This window comes from Macaca thibetana, chromosome 1 (assembly GCF_024542745.1).
Source record: "Macaca thibetana thibetana isolate TM-01 chromosome 1, ASM2454274v1, whole genome shotgun sequence".
Lineage (NCBI taxonomy): Eukaryota > Metazoa > Chordata > Mammalia > Primates > Cercopithecidae > Macaca > Macaca thibetana.
In genome coordinates this window covers 127,418,653-127,438,335 of record NC_065578.1, presented here as the reverse complement: position 1 = coordinate 127,438,335, position 19,683 = coordinate 127,418,653, and the positions used below count along the sequence as shown (strand labels likewise).

The 19,683-nt window shown below is 48.0% G+C and overlaps 1 protein-coding gene across 2 annotated transcripts in view; it reads left to right on the top strand.

Annotated features, from left to right (window-relative positions):
* LOC126933430 (pygopus homolog 2) overlaps window positions 1–6,232 on the top strand; it is an 88,858-nt gene extending 82,626 nt beyond the window's left edge. The window contains exons 4-6 of one of the 2 annotated variants that reach the window (XM_050753165.1): window positions 1,793–1,945; window positions 4,503–4,632; window positions 5,706–6,232. In XM_050753165.1, the coding sequence (XP_050609122.1) occupies window positions 1,793–1,945; window positions 4,503–4,632; window positions 5,706–5,842 (420 nt within the window). In that variant the 3' untranslated portion in view covers window positions 5,843–6,232. The remainder of the gene's footprint in view (window positions 1–1,792; window positions 1,946–4,502; window positions 4,633–5,705) is intronic. The other variant, XM_050753171.1, reaches the window with a different exon arrangement.
* The last annotated feature ends 13,451 nt before the right edge of the window (window positions 6,233–19,683 follow it).

Genomic DNA, 19,683 nt, shown 5'->3' with positions numbered 1-19,683 from the left:
GAAGGGGTGAAGGGAAAGGCACTGAGCCTTCCCTAGTGGGGCCTAGGCACTTCCAAAGGCCTCCCAGGATCACTTTCAAAACCGATCTTCCAAAATTCCCAGACAGGTCTTGCTTCTGTCCTTCTGAGTCATACTGGTGGGGTTGGTTGGGGGCGGGAGGAGGAAGGAGCAGGAGTTTGCATTTTTATTTATTTATTTATTTTATTTATTTATTTGAGATGGAGTCTTGCTCTGTCACCCAGGCTGGAGTGCAGTGGCGCCATCTTGGCTCACTGCAACATCCACCTCTTGGGTTCAAGCACTTCTACTGCTTTAGCTTCCTGAGTAGCTGGGATTATAGCCATGCGCCATCACGCCAGAGTAATTTTTTTGTATTTTTAGTAGAGACATGGTTTCACCATATTGGTCAGGCTGGTCTCGAACTGCTGACCTTGTGATCTGCCCACTTCGGCCTCCCAGAGTGCTGGGATTACAGGCGTGAGCCACCACGCCTGGCCAATTTGCTTTTTTTTTTGAGTTGGAGTCTCACTGTTGCTCAGGCTGGAGTGCAGTGGCGCGATCTCAGCTCACTGCAAGCTCTGCCTCCTGGGTTCATGCCATTCTCCTGCCTCAGCCTCCTGAGTAGCTGGGACTACAGGCACCCGCCACCACGCCTAGCTAATTTTTTTGTATTTTTGGTGGAGACAGGGTTTCACCGTGTTAGCCAGGATAGTCTCTATCTTCTGACCTCATGATCCCCTCGCCTTGGCCTCCCAAAGTGCTGGGATTACAGGTGTGAGCCACCGCGCCCGGCCCCAATTTGCATTTTTAAAACCTCCATGGAAGATTCTGATAGGCCAGACTGCCCTTGCTCTGTGGAAGTCCAGCACCACTCTATCCCCCACTCCCATTAAAAAGCAAAACCAAAATGAAATGTTCATGCATTGATTTCCTAAGTCACAAGGGGAAATATAAACGACAAGCAGACCACGATATTCCTGGAGGGAAACCAGTTCAGGAGCAGAAGGTGGCTACTGACCTCCTCTTGCAGCAAGGGGAGCAGGTGGGTGATCAAGAAATTGCGAGCCTGAGGGGAGAAGGTCTTGCTGCAGTGAGCTCATGGAGGAGCCAGAACCTGAACTGGGTGATGCTTCTCAGACCCCTCCTATCCTGGATCCCTTTAGATGGACCCCTCTGCTTGAGAAAGGAGCTCCCCAGGTGGTCAGAGTAGCCTCTCCTGCCTGGGGGGTCCTCTGGGTGTGGGAAGCCTTGCACATAAGTGCCCACAGCTAAATGGAGTGTTGCTGTTTCAGCAAAGGCGCCAGGAATTTGGGGATGGGAAGGGATAAGGGGGAGAGGAAGGAGACACAATCTCCGTGGGATTTGGGATGGGGGCAAACAATGCTAGTGGGAGGACATGGAGTGCAGGAGTTTTTTTTCCCCCTCAGATTTCCCACTTTAGTTGAAGGCTAAACTTTTGCCCAGGGGATGCAAACTAATTTCAGGATTACTTTAAGCCAGAAATAATTGGGAAGGTAAAACTTGCAAAAGAGAAACCACGTCACACATTTCAAAGACAAATTGAAACAATTTCTGGGTTATCCCCAGACCTTTCTTCTGTCTACCAGTGATTGGGATTTCTTAGTTGCTGGGGTTCTTTCCCTTGCAGACCTTTGTTCTGGCTGAAACCTCATTAATCCTTGCATCAGCCTTGGGAGAGGCAGGTGAGGGTGAGGGATGGCTCTTCTGCTGTTTTAGGAGAGACCACTGAGGTTGAAAGGCTGGTGACATAGACATAATGTCCTTTGGGCAGGAGCATGGCTTGAACTTCCAGAGACTCCTGGACGCCAGCACCTACAAGGAGGCCTTTCGGAAGGACATGATCCGCTGGGGAGAGGAGAAACGCCAGGCTGACCCAGGCTTCTTTTGCAGGAAGATTGTGGAGGGCATCTCTCAGCCCATCTGGGTAAGAGGGCTCCATGGCAGCATGAAGAACACCTGTTTCCCGAGCTCTTTGCTGTGTCTATCTCTCTCTGTCTCCACTGCCACCGTCCTGGCCCAAGCCCCCACCATTTCTGGCCTGGACAATCGCAGTAGCCTCCACACTGGTCTGTAGCTGTGGCTCTTGCCGTCTGTGTTCTATTCATTACACAGCAGCCAGACCGACATTTTATTATATATTTATTTATTTATTTATTTTTGAGATGGAGTCTCACTCTTGTCGCCCAGGCTGGAGTGCAGTGGCGCAATCTTGGCTCATTGCAGCCTCCGCCTCCTGGGTTCAAGTGATTCTTCTGCCTCAGCCTCCCAAGCAGCTGGGATTGCAGTTTTTTTTGTATTTTTAGTAGAGATGGGTTTTCACCATGTTGGTCATGCTGGTCTCGAACTTTTGACCTCAGGTGATCCACCCACCTCAGCCTCCCAAAATGCTGGGATTACAGATGTGAGCCACTGCGTGCAGCCCAGACTGACCTTTTAAAAACATGAACCAAGTGACGTCACTCTTCTGTTTAGAATACTTTGGTGGCTTCTCGTTCTCATGTTCTGTTTAGAATACTTTGGTGGCTTCCTGTTGTTCTCATGAACAAAATGAAAATCCTTCACATGAACTTCTTGGCCTTGCGTGATCCAGTTTCTGCTACCTTTTTAGCCTCCTTACTCCTTGAGCTGCAGCAACACTGGCCGCCTTGGTCCTCAAGTCAGTCGAACTCCTTCTGGACTCAGGGCCTTTGCACATGCCCTTCCACCTGTCTGGACTGCCCTTTCTTTCTCTCTTTCCCTGGTTAGCTTCAGCTCAGTTGACATGACACCTCCACAGGGAAGCCTTCCATAATATTCAAGTCTTAACTGGTGCTCCCTGGCAGGTGCTCCTATATCACCCTACCCTTTTCTTCCTCATTCATTCTGCCAGTGAATATTGAGTATCCACTTCTGCCAGGTATGGTTGCAGGTTCTGCCAGTGAATATTGAGTATCCACTTCTGCCAGGTATATTGGTGCAAAAATGCAATGAAGTCTCTTCCTTCAGGGAGCTTACATTACAGCTGAGGGTGGTGGGGAGATAGGCACAGAATAAATACAGAATATATCAGGCGGAGGTAAATACTAAGGAGTAAAATAAAGTAGGCCTAGGATATGAGGAGAGATGGGGAAGTGCTGATGTTTTATTAAGGGTGCCTGGGAAGGCCACACTGATATGATGGTGTTTGAGGAAGACCTGAAGGAAATAAGGGATAACTGAATGGATATTTGGGGAAGTAGCTTTCCAGAGAGAGGAGGAAGTGCAGAGGCTTGAGTGGTGAGTGTGCCTGGTGTGTCTGAGGACAAGCCAGGTGGCCAGAGTGGGTGAGGGTGAGTGGTGGGAGGTCAGGTTGGACTTCCCAGGGAGGACCTTTGGGAGAGCTGGGATTTTATTCTGAGTGAGATGGGGAGTCACTACAGGGTTCTTAGCAGAGGAGAGACATGATCTGATTTAAGATTGAGAAGGCTGGCCCTAGCTGCTGTGGGGAAGATGGGAGCAGAAGCACAGGGACCGGGTGGAGTATTTTTTTTTTCTTTTTTTTTTGAGACAGAGTCTCACTCCATCACCCAGGCTGGAGTGCAGTGACGCGATCTCGGCTCACTGTACCCTATGCCTCATGGGTTTAAGCGATTCTCATGCCTCAGCCTCTTGAGTAGCTGGGATTACAGGCATGTGCCATCATGCCCAACTAATTTTTGTGTATTTTTAGTTGAGACGGGGTTTTTCCATATGGCAAAATTCAAACTCCTGACCTCAAGTGATCCACCCACCTCGGCCTCCCAAGGTGCTGGGATTATAGGCGTGAGCCACCACGCCTGGCCAGGACCTTTCTGTAACAGACAAAATGACTATGGTTGGGGCGCAGAGGGGTGTGAGGGTAGAGTGGAAACAAGGAGTCGATTTTGCATGTATTTTGAAGAGAAAACCAACAGGATTTGCCCATGGGTTGGCTGTGGGGTGTGGGAGACTATACCAAGGATTTTGTTCTGAGCAGGTGGACAAATATAGAATTACCATTTTCTAAGACAGGGAAGGTTGGGAGGAACAGGATTGGAGAGGAAATCAGGAGTTGAGTTTCAGCCGTGTTGAGGTTGAGACGCTTGTTGACATACACTTTAATCACACGGTTATTTGATCACTAAACATCTGTTCAGTGTCTCCCACTAGACTGTAAGCTCTGAGAGGGCGGGCACAGGGTCTGTTTTGCTTACCACTCTAGTCTTAGCACCTAGCACAGTGCCTAGCACACAGTAGGTACTTGCTATAATACTTGCTTAATTGGATGAATGAACCTGTCAGCAGCACTGCCTGACATGTAGTCAGCACTCAGTGGCGTATGTTCAATGAATGAGTGAATCCGTGAATAGTGAGTCTAGCTGCTGACTTGCTCATGAAGATGTGGGGTAGAGCCACACCCCACACTGCCCTGGGTTCTGGAGTCCCCCACCTCCCCTCTCTTCTAGCATCCTGTCCTGTTGGTCACCTGTGTCCCTCCCCTGCAGTTGGTGAGTGACACACGGAGAGTGTCTGACATCCAGTGGTTTCGGGAGGCCTATGGGGCCATGACGCAGACTGTCCGCGTCGTAGCGTTGGAGCAGAGCCGACAGCAGCGGGGCTGGGTGTTCACGCCAGGTGAGCCACTCCATGTGTAGGGCACAGGAGGACACAGGCTACCCACCCTGTGGTTTGTCTCCCTGGCAGGCCTGGGGAAAGTGAGTGAGGGATGATAAAGGAGAATCTGAGGCCTCCTGATTAGGGAGTAGCATGGTGGAGGAGGTCCTGGGGGTCAAGGTTCTCTTGGTTTAACCTAGGCTATCTTCTCATGGCCAGTGGGCTGCTTTGGTAGTCTGGCTGGGACCCACCCCCATGGTTCTTCACCTTTGCTTTCCAGCCCTGTAGGGGCTGACAGTGGTCAAGGGCAAACCTGACACAGCTCACTTCTTTTTAACACAGTAGTGGAGTTAGAAGTTAGTAGTGGAGAGGAAGTTCTGCTGGGAGCTTCAATGGTGCAAGCCCAGGACCCGCTCTGTGGGCTTCTGAAACACAACTCAGGCTTCCTTCCTGCCCTAGATCACTGTGACTTGGAGCAGTTCAGATCCAATGGGTATGACCACTGCTAATGCTACTCATTTCTGGGGCACTCACATGGTCCAGGCCTGTGCTAAGCATTTTACATGCACTGTCTCACTGTACCATCAAAACAGATTCAGCAGGTAGATGCTGTTATTAGTTTACCCGTGGTCTGATGAGGCCCTGGCCTGAAAGGTTAAGTCTCTTTCCCAGGATCACAAAGAGTGAGAGGAGGAGCTGGCCTCCTGACCCTCTGCTTCTAACTCTGGCACATGCTGCCTCCTGAGGGGACTGAATTGGACAGATTTAGGGATAGAAAAGGACACAACCACCTTGACAGAAAATGAAAACACAGTTGTGTGTGGTTTTAGATGTCCGGATTCACCCTCTGTAGGCAGTAGCAAGTAAGAATTAAGTCAGGAGGGATCAGCTGGGGGGCCCAGGTGGCTGTGGGCTGCTGAACCTGCCATCGCAGTGTTTCAGGGGTAGGGAAGTGCCTTCTGGGTGGGTAGTCCTTAGCTCTGGGGTAGCAGAGGAGAGGCCGGGAGGGCCCACTCCAGCTGGGGCTAGCAGGCCTTGAAGACTGGTGTCTGTCTGGAGGGCTGGGGCCTGACCTTGCCATGCTTCCTTCACAGGGGTGGACGACGCTGAGTCAGAATGTGGCCTGGACAACTTTGGGGGCTTTGACTGGGTCATCGAGAACCATGGAGATGAACAGCGCCTGGAGGAGCAGTTGGAGAACCTGATAGAATTTATCCGCTCCAGACTGTAGTCGCTAGGTTCTAGGAGTCAGCTGGGGCCTGCTGCGGTGGGGGTGGGGCTGACTCTGCAAGATGAGGGGTCCTCTGATCCTGGCCAAGGTGAGGAACAGACAGAGGGGGGTCTAGATTCTGAAGGGATTGGTGGATGTTGGGCAAAGCAGGAAACGTCTGGAGACCTCATTTTCTCCATGGGGAAGACAGCCATGCTCTTCAGGAGGAGACTCCAAGGGCAAAGGAGGGTGACTTGGCTGTGCTTGAAGGAGAAACCCTGCTGTCTCCCCAGCGCCAGTCCCCTCAGCCTGTGGCAGCCTGGCACCCTGACTGGATGTTCTCAGCCCCTTGTTCTGGGAAAGAACCCAGGGCTCCCCAGTGTGTTTACTAATAAACCTCTTTGGAGCACACTCTCAGAGCTGCTTATCTCTCATTTCCCTGATGCCAGCCTGGCTTGGGTGGGGTTTAGAAGGCCTTAGGGTGTCATGGTGGCTGGGAGGGGGTCCCTGTTCCACCTCCCACCTGGCTAGAATGTATCCTGCACAGGTTGACCTATGCTGCACCTCACAGGCAATAGGCCTGTTTATGTTGGAGGTGGGATTGGGTTGAGGGCCTTACCCTCTGGGATAGCCCCATGAAAGGCTGTGATCCACAGAAAGTGCCACCAGCAAGTGCTCCCTCCCCGCCTCTTTTTTTCTTTGAGACAGGGTCTTATTCTGTCACCCAGGCTGGCATGCAGTGGCGTGATCATAGCTCATTACAGCCTTGACCTCCTGGGCTCAAGCAATCCTGCCTCAGCCTGCTAAGTAGCTGGGTCTACAGGCACACACCACTACATTCGGCTAATTTTTTTCATTTTTAGTGGAGACAAGGTTTTGCTCTGCTGCCCAGGCTGGTCTTGAACTCCTGAACTTAAGCAATGCTCCCACCTTGGCCTCCTAAAGTGGTGGGATTACAAGTGTGAGCCACCATGCCCGACCCTGCCCTTGTAATTTATATAGCCTTTTATAATTTCCAAATTTCTTCTAGATTCTTCATAGCCACCCCCTGAAATGGGTGAGGATAGGATTTTCATCTGCATTTAGCAGATGCCAAGAACTCAGAGAAGTGAAACAACTTCTCCAGGGTTAGAGGGCTTAGTAAGTGTCAGTGCTGCGTGGAACCCAGGCCACTAGACTCCTGACCAGGCCCCTTCTGCACATTCCTATGGGTGTGGTACAAAGTCCCAAGGCTCCTTGCTGTCCCCAGGTCAAGCCTAAGTCCTTCAACTCTGGCCCTGGCTTCGTAATCCTCCCACAAATTGTGTTCTCACAGATAAGGGGACAGCCAAAGAAATTACAGTTTCAGTGTGACCCAAACTGAATTTTGTACATTTCTGCCCAGATCTCCTCTGCTCTGCTGCCATCATCCTTGCTGGGTGCCAGGCACTGGGGACATAAAGATGAACAGGTCACAGGACTGTTCCTTAAGGAGCTCTTGATCTCGATCAGAAACAGACACCCCCCCAGGTGCCCAGGAACCTGAAGGCAGTGCCAAACACAACTTCAGTTCTTCGGGAAGGAGGGGGCGCTTCCATGACACCCCAGGCCTGCCGTGCCAGGGTGAGCACTGACCCCTTGTCCCAGGGCCACTGCCGTTGCTGCTTGGAAATCCCTCTCTGGAGCTGGGAGCAGATGATTGTGAACAATCCCAGTCATGAAAATGTCCAAAAGTCACTGAGGCCAACTCTGATGAATGTGGGAGGCAAAGTTTTTGGGTTACAAACCTTAACGAGTATAAAGAAGTCAAATGGGGGCCGGGGTGGGGTGGCTCATGCCTGTAATCCCAGCACTTTGGGAGGCCGAGGAGGGTGGATCATTGAGGTCAGGCGTTCAAGACCAACCTGGCCAACATGGTAAAACCCCGCCTCTACCAAAAATACAAAAATTAACTGGGCATGGTGGCAGGTGCCTGTAATCCTAGCTACTCAGGAGGCTGAGGCAGGAGAATTGCTTGAACCTGGGAGGCAGAGATCTTGCCACTGCACTCCAGCCTGGGCAACAGAGTGAGACTGTCTCTGAGAAAAAAAGAAGGGCAGGAAGGACACAATCAAACCAGGGAGAATGTAGAGTCCATGGGGCCAGCTAAGAGGCTTCTGCAATATTCCAAGCAAGAAGCAGCACAGGCTGATGGAGAGAGGGTCACTGGAAAGCAGATGGGTCATTGGTGGCATTCAACCTTGTTTCGGACCCAACCCACCTGATACCGGGCATATTCCCATCAGTGATACTGGCTCACTGCCTGAAGGGGAGCAGAGGTCCCGGGCACAGGAGCCCAGTCAGAACCTCCGGGTTGGAGGTGAGGAAACACCTACTGCATGGCATCATTACCTGCTTGATTCCAGCATGTCTTCTGTGGTCCTGTCTCACCACGCATTCAACCACCTCCACTTCCTGAGCACCTGCTGTGGCTCTCAGAGCTAGGGACACAGCTATAAGAGAGACACGGGCCCTGCAATCACAGAGTTTACCTTTCAGAAAGAATCCTAGACAGGGTGGGTTCCACAGAACTTGGGGACCGATTAGCCACAGCAGCTGGGGAGATGGAGGAGTTCAAACTTGTGCCAGAAACCCTGGGTTTTGTCACCTTCCCTGAGGGGGGTGTCTTCAGCATGTGGGAATGTGGTGGCACCTTCTCAGTTTGGAAGCCAGTGAATCCCTGCCTTTATAGGCGATGAGGGTCAAAGCTCTGGATGGATGTGAACCTATCAAGTGTGGTACTAGGGTTGATGCAGACAGGGGGTTAGGGACTGGTGGGTCTCCTGTGTCCTCCGGGAGGGGTGCTGCCCTGCTTTCTTGGCTCTGGGTATTTAGAGGAGTCACAGGATTATGACTTGGGAAGCCAGTGGGTCTGTCTACGTTGTGACAGGTTGGTACTGATGCCTCTTAAAATAGGAAGCCCACTGTCTGCCGGATTCGAAGTTCATAATTTTTTTTTTCTTTTTGGAGATGGAGTCTCACTCTGTCACCCAGGCTGGACCAGGCTGGAGTGCAGTGGCATAATCTCAGCTCACTGTAACCTCCACCTCCTGGGTTCAAGCGATTCTCCTGCTTCAGTCTCCCAAGTAGCTGGGATTACAGGCTCCCGCCACCATGTCCAGCTAATTTTTGTATTTTTGGTGGAGATGAGGTTTCACCATGTTGGCCAGGCTGGTCTCGAACTCCTGACCTCAGATGATCCACCCATCTTGGCCTCCCAAAGTGCTGGGATTACAGGCGTGAGCCACTGCACCCAGCCTCATAATTTTTTCTTTTTTTTTTTTTTTTTTTTGAGACGGAGTCTTGCTCTGTCCCCCAGGCTGGAGTGCAGTGGCCAGATCTCAGCTCACTGCAAGCTCCGCCTCCCGGGTTTACACCATTCTCCCGCCTCAGCCTCCTGAGTAGCTGGACTACAGGCACCCGCCACCGTGCCCGGCTAATTTTTTGTATTTTTAGTAGAGATGGGGTTTCACCATGGTCTCGATCTCCTGACCTTGTGATCTACCCGCCTTGGCCTCCCAAAGTGCTGGGATTACAGGCGTGAGCCACCGTGCCCGGCTTCTTTTTTTTTTCTTTTTCTTTTTTTTTTTTTTTTTTGAGACGGAGTCTCGCTCTGTCGCCCAGGCTGGAGTGCAGTGGCTGGATCTCAGCTCACTGCAAGCTCTGCGTCCCGGGTTCACGCCATTCTCCTGCCTCAGCCTCCTGAGTAGCTGGGACTACAGGCGCCCGCCACCTCGCCCGGCTAGTTTTTTTGTATTTTTTAGTAGAGACGGGGTTTCACCGTGTTAGCCAGGATGGTCTCGATCTCCTGACCTCGTGATCCGCCCGTCTCGGCCTCCCAAAGTGCTGGATTACAGGCTTGAGCCACCGCGCCCGGCCCTTTTTTTTTTTTTTTAAGCAAGGTCTTGCTCTGTCGCCTGGATTGGAGTGCAGTGGTGCAATCACAGCTCATTGCAGTCCCAACCTCCTGGGCCTAGGTGATCTTACTATCTCAGCTTCTTGAGTATGTGGAACCGCAGGTGTGTACCACCATGCCCAGCTAATTAAAAAAAAATTTTTTTTGGTAGAGATGGGGTCTCGCTGTGTTGCCCAGGCTGGTCTTGAAATTTTGGGCCCAAGTGATCCTTCTGCTTTGGCCTCCCAAAGTGCTAGGATTACAGGCATGAGCCACTGCGCCCAGCCCATATTTTTTTTTAACTGATATTTCCCTAAATATAAAAACCAAGAATAACCCTGACTTTTGACACCGTATGTTATGGTGAGAGCCTTAGCTGCTTTTTATTTCAAGACATTCTCCCCACCTTACTGCTACAGGTTGACCATTCCGAGTCCAAAAATCTGAAACCTGAGATGCTCCAAAGTCCAAAACTTTTTGAGCCTTGACATGACACCCAAAGGAAATGATCAGTGGAGCATTTTGTATTTTGTATTTTTGTATTTGGGATGCTCAGCTGGCAAGTATAATGCAAATATTTTAAAATAAAAATCAGAAATTCAAAACACTTCTGGTCCCCAGCATTTTGGATAAGGGATACTCAACCTATAGTCTTTGCTAACTTTGTGGTTATAATCTCAGAGTATTAAGCTACTTATTTATCTTTTTCTTTTCTTTTTTTTTTTTTTTTTGAGACAGAGTCTCACTCTGCCGCCCGGGGTGGAGTGCAGTGGCCGGATCTCAGTTCACTGCAAGCTCCACCTTCCGGGTTTATGCCATTCTCCTGCCTCAGCCTCCCGAGTAGCTGGGACTACAGGCGCCCACCACCTCGCCCGGCTATATTTTTGTATTTTTTAGTAGAGACGAGGTTTCACTGTGTTAGCCAGGATGGTCTCGATCTCCTGACCTCGTGATCCGCCCGTCTCGGCCTCCCAAAATGCTGGGATTACAGGCTTGAGCCATCGCGCCCGGCCTATTTTCTTCTTTAAGACAGGGTCTCCCTCTGTCACCCAGGCTGGAATGCAGTGGCATGATTATAGCTCACTGCAGCCTCCAAATCCTGGACTCAAGTGATCCTCCCGCCTCAGCCTCTGGAGTAGCTAGGACTAAGATACGCGCCACCATGCTTGGCTAATTTTAAATTTTTTTTGTAGAGATGGGGTCTTGGTATGTTGCCAGGGCTGGTCTTGAACTTCTAGCTTCAAACGAAGCTTCCACTTTGGCCTCCCAAACTACTGGGATTACAGGCATGGGCCACCATGCCTGGCCAAGTTATTTTTAATATTATGTGTCTGTTATTTTACTACTTCTTTTTTTTTTTTAATTTATTACCCACCCATGAATGTAGATGTTATTTTAATCATGATTTGTAACACTAACAGCCTAAGAATTTATCATTATATTTCTAAACAACTTCATTGAACTATAATTAAAATATAATAACTACATATATTTAAAATGTACAATTTAGGTGGGGCACGGTGGCTAACACCTGTAATCCCAGCACTTTGGGAGGCTGAGGTGGGTGGATCACTTGAGATCAGGAATTCGAGACCAGCCTGGCTAACACGGTGAAACCCTGTCTCTACTAAAATACAAAAATTAGCTGGGTGTGGTGATGTGTGCCTGTAATTCCAGCTACTTGGGTGGCTGAGGCAGGCATATCACTTGAGTCAGGAGGTGGAGGTTGCAGTGAGCCAAGATGGCCCCACTGCACTCTAGCCTGGACAACAGAGTAAGACTCCGTCTCAAAAAAAAAAAAAAAAAAAAAAGTACAGTTTACTGAGTTTTGACATATGTATACATATGTGAAACCACAGTACAATCACCATGGACATATTCATCACTCTCAAACATTTCCTCATGTCCCTTGTAATTCCTCTTCTCACCTCTCCCTGATTCTCCACCCTCACCTCCAAGAAACCACTGGTCTGCTTTCTGTCTCTATGGATGTTCATATTTTCAAGGATTTTATATAAAGAATAATAAAATTTGGCCGGATGCAGTGGCTTATGCCTGTAATCCCTTTGGGAGACCAAGGCAGGCAGATCACCTGAGGTCGGGAATTCAAGACTAGCCTGGCTAACATGGTGAAACCCCGTCTCTACTAAAAACAATAATAAAAAAAATTAGCCAGGTGTGGTGGCTAATGCCTGTAGTCCCAGCTACGTGGGAGGCTGAGGTGGGAGAATTGCTTGAACCAGGGAGGCAGAGGTTGCAGTGGACTGAGATCGTGCCACTGCACTCCAGCCTGAGTGACAGAGCCATACTGCATCTTTTTTTTTTTTTTTTTTTTTTTTTTGAGACGGAGTCTCGCTGTGTCTCCCAGGCTGGAGTGCAGTGGCGTGATCTCGGCTCACTGCAAGCTCCGCCTCCCGGGATCACGCCATTCTCCCGCCTCAGCCTCCCAAGTAGCTGGGACTACAGGCGCCCGCCACCACGCCCGGCTAGTTTTTTGTATTTTTAGTAGAGACGGGGTTTCACCATGTCAGCCAGGATAGTCTCGATCTCCTGACCTCGTGATCCACCCGCCTCGGCCTCCCAAAGTGCTGGGATTACAGGCTTGAGCCACCGCGCCCGGCCCATACTGCATCTTAAAAAAAAAAAAAAAAAAAAAAGATTAATAAAGTTGTATACAAAGAACAGTATATATTCTTTATTGTCTGGTGTCTTTCATTGAACATAATTATTTTGAGGTTCATCTACCTCAAATTAATGGTATCAGTAGTTCATTCCTTTTTCTTATTGGTATGTGGTATGAATATACCACAGTTGTTTACCAGTTGACCTGTTGATGAATATTTGGGTTGTTTCTAGTGTTTGGATATGACAAATAAAGCAACTATACACATTCATGTACAACATGTATAAGTCTTTGTGTGGACATGTGCTTTCATTTCTCTCAGGTAAATATCTTTTCAACTTTTTTTTTTTTAAGATGGAGTTTCGCTCTTATTGCCCAGGCTGGAGTGCAATGATGCGATCTCGGCTCACCGCAACCTCTGCCTCCCGGGTTCACACAATTCTCCCGCCTCAGCCTCCTGAGTAGCTTGGATTACAGGCATGCACCACTAAGCCCGGCTAATTTTGTAGTTTTAGTAGAGACGGGGCTTCTCCATGTTGGTCAGGCTGGTCTCAAACTCCTGACCTAAGGTGATCCACTCACCTCAGCCTCCCAAAGTGTTGGGATTACAGGCGTGAGCCACTGCGCCCAGCCGACTTTTGTTTTTGAGCCAGTCTTGCTCTGTTGCCCAGGCTGGAATGCAGTGACAGGATCTCAGTTCACTGCAACCTCCACCTCCTGGGCTCAAGCGATTCTTCTGCCTCAGCCTCCTGAGTAGCTGGGACTACAGGTGCCTGCCACCATGCCCAGCTACTTTTTGTGTTTTTTTGTAGAGACTGGGTTTTGCCTTGTTTGCCCAGGGTGACCTTCAACTCCTCGGCTCAAGCAATCTGCCTGCCTTAGCCTCCTAAAGTGCTGGGACCACAGGCATGAGCCACCAGGCCTGGCTTAACTTTAATTTTGGAGACTGTGTCTCACTCTGTTGCTCAGGATGGAGTGCAGTGGCATGATCATGGCTCACTGCAGCCTCGACGCCCCTGGGCTCAAGTGATCCTCCCATCTCAGCCTCCCGAGTAGCTGGTACTACAGGCATAAACCACCATGCCCGGCTAAATTTTTTTGTATTTTGTAGACAGGGTGTCTCCATGTTGCTCAGACTGGTCTCAAACTTCTGGGCTCAAGCATTCCTGAGCCCAGGAGTTTGCCAGACTGAGGCCTGCCTCATCCTCCCAAAGTGCTGGGATTATAGGCATGAGTCCCTATGCCCAGCCATCTTTTTAACTTTTCTTTTTTTTTTTTTTGAGACGGAGTTTTGGTCTTTTTGCCCAGGCTGGAGTGTGATGGCGTGATCGCGGCTCACTGCAACCTCTGCCTCCCGGGTTCAAATGATTCTCCTGCCTCAGCCTCCCGAGTAGCTGGGATTACAGGCATGTGCCACCACACCCGGCTAATTTCTGTATTTTTAGTAGAGATGGGGTTTCACCATGTTGTCAGGCTGATCTCGAACCCCTGGCCTCAGGTGATCCGCCCACCTTGGCCTCCCAAAGTGCTGGGATTACAGGTGTGAGCCACCGTGGCCAGCCTTGACTTTTTTTTTTGAGACGGAGTTTTGCTCTTGTTGCCCAGGCTGGAGTCAATGGTGTAATCTCAGCTCACTGTGACCTCTGCCTCCTGGGTTCAAGTGATTCTCCTGCCTCAGCCTCCTAAGTAGCTGGGATTACAGGCATCCGCTACCATGCCTGGCTAATTTTTTATATTTAGTAGAGACGGGGTTTCACCATGTTGGTCAGGCTGGTCTCAAACTCCGGACCTCAGGTGATCCATCCACCTTGGTCTCCCAAAGTGTTGCGATTACAGGCCACTGTGACCGGCCTATCTTTTTAACAACTTTTTTTTTTTTTTTGAGTCAGTGTTTCACTCTTGCTGCCCAGGCAGAAGTGCAATGGCACGATCTTGGCTCACTGCAACATCTGCCTCCCACGTTCAGGTGATTCTCCTGCCTCAGCCTCCCAAGTAGCTGGAATTACAGGCTTGTGCCACCATGCTCAGCTACTTTTTGTATTTTTAGTAGAGACAAGGTTTTGTCATGTTGGCCAGGTTGGTCTTGAACTCCTGACCTCAGATGACCCACCCGCCTCAGCCTCCCAAAGTGCTGGGATTACAGGTGTGTGCCACTGCTCCTGGCTTACTTTTTTAACTTTTAAAGAAATCCCTGCCAAATTGTTTTCCAAAGTGGTTGTACCACATTCCCACAAATAGCGAATGAGAGTTGCAGTTGGTGTGCATTCTTACCAATACTTTATATGATCAGTCTTTTACCTTTTAGCTGTTATAAAGGTATGTAGTGGTATGTCATTGACTTTTTTTTTTTGAGACAGAGTCTTACTCTGTCACCCAGGCTGGAGTGCAGTACCATGATCTCAGCTCACTGCAACCTCCGCCTCCTAGGTTCAAGTGATTCTCCTGCCTCAGCCTCCTGAGTAGTGGGACTACAGATACATGCCACCATGCTGGGCTAATTTTTGTATTTTTAGTAGAGATGGGGTCTTACCACGTTGGCCAGGCTGGTCTCGAACTCCTGACCTCAAGTGATCTGCCTGCCTTGGCCTCCCAAAGTGGTGGGATTTCAGGTGTGAGCCATGGTGCCTGGCCCTCATTGGCATTTTATTTGCATTTTCCTAATGACTAATTTGGTACAAACCCTGTATTCACATTTGATAAAATCTGTCAGCAAGCTTGAACTAGGATGGTGATATAGTTTGGATATTTGTCCTCGCCCAAATCTCATGTTGAAATGTAATCCCCAGTGTTGGAGCTGGGGCCTTGTGGGAGGTGTTTGGATCATGGGCGCAGATCCCTTTTGAATGGCTTGGGCCATCAACTTAGTCATAAGTGAGCTCTTGCTCTGAGTTCACGCGAGATCTGTTTGTTTAAAAGTGTGTGGCAGAGGCCAAGGTAGGAAGATCACTTGAGCCCAGGAGTTCAAGACCAGCCTAGCCTGGGCAACATAGTGAGAACTTGTCTGAATTCATTAAAAAAATAAAAGAAGTGTATGGCACCTTCCCCACATTCTCCCTCTCTCTTGCTCCTACTCACTCTTGCCATGTGACATGCCTGTTCCTCCTTTGCCTTCTGCCATGATTGTAAGCTTCCTGAGGCCTCCCCAGAAACTGAGCAGATGCCAGCACCATGCTTCCTGTAAAGTGTGCAGAACAGTGAGCCAATCAAACCTCTTTTCTTTATAAATGACCCAGTCTCAAGTATTTATAGCAATGAGAAAATGGCTTAATGTAGATGGAATATACTCAGCCTCATAAAGAATATCTATGAAAGCCCTACTGCTAACAACACACTTAATGGTGAAATACTAAATGTCTTCTCCCTAAGACTGGGAATAAGGCAGTGATGTCTATTCTCATCACCTGTTTGACATTCTACTGGAGGTTCTAGCCAGTGCAATAAGAGAAGAAAAAAAAAAAAAAAAGCATCTAAATTGGGAAGGAAGATATAAAACTCCTTTTATTCATAGATGACATGATCATCTATGTAGAAAACTGGATAGATTATCCAAAAAAGCTACTAGAACTTATAAGTGAGTTCAATAAAGTTGCAAGATCAATATACAAAAGTCAATATTTCTATTTCTTAGCAATGAGCAGTCAAATTGAGATAAATAATGCCAATTACAATACCATCAAAATACAAAATAGGGATAAATCTGATAAAAGACATAAAATCTGTACATTGAAAGTGAAAACACATTGCTAAGAGAAATTAAAAGACTAAATAAGCAAAGAGATTATACCATATTCCTATATTGGAAGACTCAATATTGTTTATTTTTTTGAGATGGAGTCTCACTCAGTTGCTGGGCTGGAGTGCAGTGGTGTGATCTCGGCTCACTGCAACCTCTGCCTCCCAGGTTCAACCAATTCTTGTGCCTCAGCCTCCCATGTAGCTGGGATTACAGGCACATGCCACTACACCAGGCTAATTTTTGTATTTTTAGTAGAGATGGGGTTTCACCATGTTGGCCGGGCTGATCTCAAACTCCTGACCTCAAGTGATCCATCCACCTCAGCCTCCCAAAGTGCTGAGATTACAGGCATGAGCCACCACACCTGGCTCAATATTGTTAAGGTATTTATTTTTTAAATTCAGGTATAATCACATACAGTGAAATGTACTGATCTTAAGAGTGCAGTACAATGAGTTTTGACAAATGAGCACATCTGTATAACACAAACCCTTATGATGATAGAACACATTTTCATTATTTCAGAAGGTTTCCTTTCAACTCTTCCTACTCAATCCCTGCTCTCCCGGAAACAATTGTTTTGAATTCTTTCACCATAGATTAGTTTTGCCTGTTCTAGAATTTCATAAAAATGACTAACATCCACCTTTAAACCAAATTTACAACAATTTATAATTTAGACTTCACTGGTTTATTGCTCACTTTCAATACTTTTATAGTACCTCAACTTCCCCATTTTTGAATTTTGTATTTTGATTCCTCTCCAGATAGTTGATGTGTCTCAAAAATTTTTTTGAAAATGGTATGTAGATGATTTTTCTTTTTTTTTTTTTTTTTGAGACAGAGTCTCACTCTGTCACCCAAACTGGAGTGCAGCAGCATGCTCTTGGCCCACTGCAACCTCTGGCTCCCAGGTTCAAGTGATTCTCCTGCCTCGGCCTCCTGAGTAGCTAGGATTACAGGCATTTGCCACCACACCCAGCTAATTTTTGTATTTTAGTAGAGATGAAGTTTCACCATGTTGGCCAGGCTGGTCTCGAACTTCTGACCTCAAGTTATCGGCCTGCCTTGGCCTCCTAAAGTGCTGGGATTAGAGGTGTGAGCCACTGCGCCCGGCCATGATCTACTTTCTGAACCTATACGTATGAGAGAATGACATTCTCTTGCCTCTATATTTGGACAGTGACTTGGTTGGCATAAGTTTCATGACCTGGTTCCACTGTCTGGAGAGTATGAGGTCACCTTGACTTTTGTTCCTTTGAAGGTAACCTCCTTTTTTTTTCCTGGATGCTTTTGGATATTTTCTTTCTTCTTTTTGTCTTCATTTTTGAAATTCAAATCCTGGCATTCTCCAAGGCAGAGATATGGACGTGTCTTAACAGAAAAAAGCTGGCATTTTATTGTTCCTGGTAAAGCATTATTGAATAATGAGATGGGAACAAATGGTCTTGTACATCCAACTGTCTGCTGCAACCTAAAGTAGTCACCTTGGGCGTTTGGGCTGAGACACTTCAGGGCTGTTGCCTTTATCAAATGGCTTTGGGAGCTCCTCTTTGCTTTGAGGACCTGCCCTCAACTATGCTAAATTCTCGTACCCCAAAGTGGATTTGAGTTTTGGAAACAACCAAAGGGAATTTGGTACTAAACTCTGGTGAAGGAGACATCTTATGGCCAGGAAAAATAGTCCTGTAATGTAATAATTCTAAAACTTACCAAGGTTAATTCTCAGAGAGAAATTTTTAAAAGTTGCCTTAGCAATCAAGCCTCTGTATCTTTGCATGTGCCATTCACGCTGCCTAAAGTACCCTTCCTAGTTGCTTGGGCTTGGACCACTACAACTTGAGCAGAGCAAGGGGCACTCCACTTCCATTCCCAGAATGCTCCACAGTGTACACTTTCTTACTCCTCCACCATGCTGTGAGCAAGTAAGGAAAGGTTTTTTTTCTTTTGAGTCTTTGGTGCATTGCACATAGTAGAGGTATATTAGTCAGTTTTGCATTGCCATAAAGGAGTGCCTGAGACTGAGTAATTTATAAAGAAAAGAGTTCTGCAGGCTATACAAGCATGGCGCCAGCATCTGTTCTGCTTCTGATGAGGCCTCAGGAAGCCTCTGCTCATGGCTGAAGGCAAACGGGGAGCAGGCATGTCACATGGCAAGAGAGGGAACAAGAGACACAGGAGGAGGTGCCAGGCTCCTTGAAACAACCAGCTCTCCTGTGAACTAATGGAGAGAGAACTCACTCATTACCACAGGGATGGCACCAAGCCATTCATGAGGGTTCTGGCCCCGTGACCCAAACACGTCCCATCAGGCCCCACCTCCAACACTGGGGATCACATTTCAACATGAGATTTGGAGGGGATAAACATCCAAACCATATCAGTAGGTCTCAATACATGTTTGTGACAATGAAGAAAATTTATGTGTTAGAAAACAACATGACCTCCTAAGCTTATTGTCATGAAGCAATTAACAGTTATTTGGATGTAGAAAGTTATGGCGAATGTGTTTGAAGCAAGAACAAATTGCCTCCCATTGCATTACTCTTATTTATTATACACAGTCGTGTGCTGGCAAATGTTTAACAATCAGCTCCCTGGAAGGGGAAAAACAGCCCTGATTTGTAGTGTTTGACCATTTCTGTAGTGTAAATATTCCCACTGTGGCTGATTTCAATCTTCCAATGGGATGTCAACTGGCTAGCAAAATCCCTGAACATGCAAAATGTTGGCTCTTGCAAGCCAGTAGGAGGTGGCTGAAGCTGGCTCCAATGTACCACTGTACACATTCTATACCTCTTTTTTTTCCATCATCACCCAGTTCATTTGCATGCCCTTTATACAGTCACATGTCTGTGACTATATTTTATTCCTTGCATCTATCTGATACTATTTTTATCTTCATTTTACAGGTAGTAAAATGAGGCCCAGAGACAAAGGGACTTGTCCAAGGTAGTAAAGCTTTCCCGTCTATTCCTGGGTTCGGTTTCTCACTGTAGCTCCCTGCCTGGAGCCCGACATTGCAAGGGACTAGAGAAATGTCTTCTTCGCCCAGTTTTCTTTTCTCTGGTGTTGAGGGAAGGACCCAAGCACACCGTGATTGCCACCAGCTCTCACGCCCAGGACATCCCTGCTGGCAGCTGAACTGTGATGAATGCTGGCATTTGTCTTGTTCACTTGCTACCCGATAAACAGGTGATAGGGAGTTTAACAACTTTCATTAGACGGGGATCAGCTCTCACTCTCATGGCCTAATTCAGGATCTGGACAGTGTCTTGTTGTCTGACAGCCAAGTGCAGTGATGAGTCCCCCTCTACAGTTTAGGATTTTAATTATTTTCTTCCAGGTGAGTCCCAGGAACATCCAGCCAAAGGCAAGTTCTTTGGGAGCCCAAGCTCATGGCGGTGACAGCTCCCCCAGGAGATGAGAGGTGAACCTGCTGTCCGCTTCCTGCTACGTTATTTTGTCTTTAACAGTTTCCAGTTTCTGGGCTTGTTGAAGGCCTATGTTAGGGACTGTGTGAGACTTTCTGAGAGATCACCACCTAGATATGTGATGTCACACAAAGTGAGTATTGTAATGGACCTCGG